Source organism: Trachymyrmex cornetzi, unplaced genomic scaffold (genome assembly GCF_001594075.2).
Source record: "Trachymyrmex cornetzi isolate Tcor2-1 unplaced genomic scaffold, Tcor1.1 scaffold782, whole genome shotgun sequence".
NCBI lineage: Eukaryota > Metazoa > Arthropoda > Insecta > Hymenoptera > Formicidae > Trachymyrmex > Trachymyrmex cornetzi.
The window spans coordinates 7,089-10,665 of record NW_017300116.1 but is presented as its reverse complement, the minus strand read 5'-3'; the positions used below and the strand labels follow the sequence as shown (position 1 = coordinate 10,665).

The following is a 3,577-nucleotide window of genomic DNA, read 5'->3' as shown; positions in this document are numbered from 1 at the left end:
AGTCAATAATTTGTAACGGTAATTAATTACTTTTTGAAAGAGAAAAACTATAACTGTAATTAATTACTTTTACAAAGTAACTTTCCCATCCCTGGTTAATATGTATCTTGTTTAATTAATATTATTATTTAGAATAATTAAATTGATGTGAGTATAGAAAAAGGATGAGTCTAATTTAATTTAAAAATAAATTTTTTTTTATTAAATTTGAAATAGATACATAGGTATTCCTTTAGTGTAAATAGAACATCATTCCAGACTAAGGACCTAAAGTAAACATTGAAGATGTACAATAAGTACAGAAAGCTCAGTATATACATATATACTCGTCTCCTTTGAAAAAATTGGAATCATCCTAGAATATCAAAGAATATTTTTTAATGAGGTTTTTGAATGGCCAACAATTAAGTTTGAAAAACAATAGAAGAAATATTTTAATAGTCAGTGTTTTTAAAGTATTTTTTGTAAATTATCACACAATTATTTAACATAAAGAGAAGTAATTGTTTAACATAGTTTAAGATAAACTAACGTATTTCAATAATATATTATCAAATTTTTTGTTTTTTTATCATCAACGTTGAGTGCAGAAAAAGCATATATCAGTCCAAATTTGAAAGTCAAGCTTTTTTTATTTAATAGACAACATTCAAGAAATCAGCAATGTAAGATTCAAGAAATCAACAATTTAAAAAATACTATTAAATGTCATATTTAAATTCCCAATAGTAATTCTGTTAGTTTTTCCACTAAAATTAAACAGGTTTTTATTGAAATTGAAGAATTTGATAAATGTGATTTATTCCCTTTTCGCACACACTGATTCAGTTAGAAATATCTTAAATTATGGGAAAATATTAGTTTTGAAAATTTAAAATTATTAGTATAGATAATTAATATAATTAAATAACGAGTTTTATGTAATTTAAAAAAAACGCATGTCTCGAAACCGTCATATTTTTTTTATCTTGGAATAATTTTAGATTTTAACCATAAATTATAGTTAACAGTTAATTTATATTAATCGTTAATTTCAGATGACTGAGATGCAAACGGTAGGCAATGTTTCCAGCAAAGTATTCACTGGTTATCTCCGTGCTGGTGGCAACTGGTGCGTTATATTCATAGTAACCATGCTTAGCGTAGCGACACAATTAGCGGCTAGCGGCAGTGATTTCTTTCTTGCGAATTGGGTTAATAAAGAAAGACTTCATGTAAGTGTGTCACTAGACACTAAGTGTTGTTAAAATGATCGGCGAATTGAGGGTGTAATCGCTTTTGCAAGAGATTCGAGAAGTGTAAAATTTTACAACAAAGAGTACTTTAGTAATATTTTTTACGTTAGGTTTCAAATAGGTACTTTTTATGTAGATGAAGCAAATAATATACTTATTGATATAAATTGTTATATTAAAAATAATATAGTTAATATTTAGTTTATCATGTCATTTTTAATCCCAGCTTTGCTCAAAATTTTGAAGTTTGTGTTAATTTTAATTTAAAAAAAGAGGATTTAAAGGAATCATTGTTATTATTATAAAGAATAAAGTTATAAATTTTAATAACTTAGCTCCATTAAATTAGCTTATTACTAAATCAAAATTTCGATGCTTTAAAATTAAACCACGAAACATTCGAAGATAATTTTGTTCTTAAAGAACGTATGAGAAGAAAAATGTTCCTGTAGAAAGATTGCAGAGAAACATGAGTTTTATGTCGAACTTAAAATTTAAAACTTGCAACTACACGGAGAGAATTTTTTCTTAGAACTTACCCTGAAAATATAACAATCGTGGGACAACATTGTATCTCGAAGAATTTTAATATAATCTCTCTCATTCATTAATAAAACTACAATAAAGTATAAAATAAGTTTGATCAATTTTACTGAAGTGCATGGTAAAAATCTTTAAAATATTGTATTGTACCACAATCACCATATTTTCAGGGTAAATTTTAAAAGAAAATTCACTCCGTGTACAATTATTTTTCTTTCCACATTAAAAATATATTATTAATTACGTATACAATTCCTAGATTAATCAAACGGAAGATGGCATTGTGGAAGACGTTCCCCTAAGAAGTTCCCTTACTCGCATGGAGTACATCTACATCTACAGTGGTCTAATTGTGCTGACAATCGGCATCACCCTTATCCGCTCATGGGCTTTCTTTTGGATGTGCTTGCGGGCCTCAATACGCTTGCACGATCGTATGTTTCGCAGCATTAGTCGCGCCACTATGCGATTCTTCAATACCAACACGTCGGGACGTATACTCAATCGCTTCTCCAAGGACATAGGCGCGGTAGACGAAATGCTGCCTATCGCGTTTATCGATTCTATCCAGATCGGTATGTCGCTGGTAACCGCCATCATCGTGATCGCTATCGCAAACGTGTGGCTGCTGATACCTACGGTGATTGCCAGTATTGTCTTTTATTACCTGAGAATCTTTTATCTGGCCACTAGTTATAGCGTTAAGCGTCTCGAAAGCTTCAGTAAGTATTTTTAGCTTGTCTTTCTAGAATAGAGACAGCTTCCTCGATAGAATAAGATAGATTCGATCGCAGATTGAAGTCAAGTCTCTTGAATTGACGATGGATGTCAATTCTTCAGCTAAAGTGAGTGGAACTTATAACTTTCTTTAGCCCGTTCGCCGATCTTCGCTCACTTGAACGCGACTCTTCGAGGACTACCGACGATCCGTGCGTTTGGAATGGAAGCGACTCTCACGAAGGAGTTCGATAATTATCAGGATATCCATTCGTCCGCGTGGTACATCTTCATTGCATCCTCCCGCGCCTTTGCCTTCTGGGTGGATGCTTTTTGCTTGCTATATATCACGCTGGTCACACTGAGCTTCCTTGTGATGGACAACGGCTTTATGTATGGCGGATACGTAGGCCTAGCAATCACGCAGAGTATCAATCTTACTGGTAGATTACACTGGTGCATGCGTCAGAGCACCGAGGTGGAGAACCAGATGGCCTCGGTGGAGCGTATCCTTGAATACAAGTACTCGCTTATTCTTTATATATCTTCATATTGTGTTTGTATTAATTATGTATCAATTATCTTTATTAATTGTCTTATTTTATTGAAATATGAGTTACCACTTATTTTATATTATTTCAATTACAATTTTCAATGTATTGAAACTTTTTTTAAGTAAGCACAATATTTAATTATCTACCGATTTAGTGATCTACTTACATTATGAATTTCATACTCAAATACAACATTATTCCATTACTGACCGCGTATTATAAATTCTTAAATTCCTAAATTTCTTAAATTTCTTTAAACCTTGAAATTTTAGATCTTGTAGCGTCCAATTTCTAAATTTTTTCTAATTCTTGATTTTAATTTTTTGGATATTTTTATTATCCAAGTTTTATAATATTTTATTGTCAATATTTTTTCGTCTATCTAGAATCTAGATGAACAAATTTGTAAGTTTTATGAAAAATTGCAGATATTTCTAAAGCAGTCTAATTTCTTTAGATTATTAAAGTAACGTTTAATTTATATTTTCTGCTTCGATCTTTTTCCAGCGGTGTGGACAGCGAGCCTCC

At 30.9% G+C, this 3,577-nt stretch overlaps 1 protein-coding gene across 1 annotated transcript in view; it reads left to right on the top strand.

Annotated features, from left to right (window-relative positions):
• Window positions 1-3,577, top strand: part of LOC108768338 (probable multidrug resistance-associated protein lethal(2)03659) — a gene marked incomplete at its 3' end in the record, with an annotated part of 20,390 nt that overhangs the window by 16,233 nt on the left and 580 nt on the right. Inside the window, exons 12-15 of the mRNA XM_018518736.1 lie at window positions 1,038-1,214; window positions 2,038-2,500; window positions 2,651-3,017; window positions 3,557-3,575. Coding sequence (XP_018374238.1) covers window positions 1,038-1,214; window positions 2,038-2,500; window positions 2,651-3,017; window positions 3,557-3,575 — 1,026 coding nt within the window. The remainder of the gene's footprint in view (window positions 1-1,037; window positions 1,215-2,037; window positions 2,501-2,650; window positions 3,018-3,556; window positions 3,576-3,577) is intronic.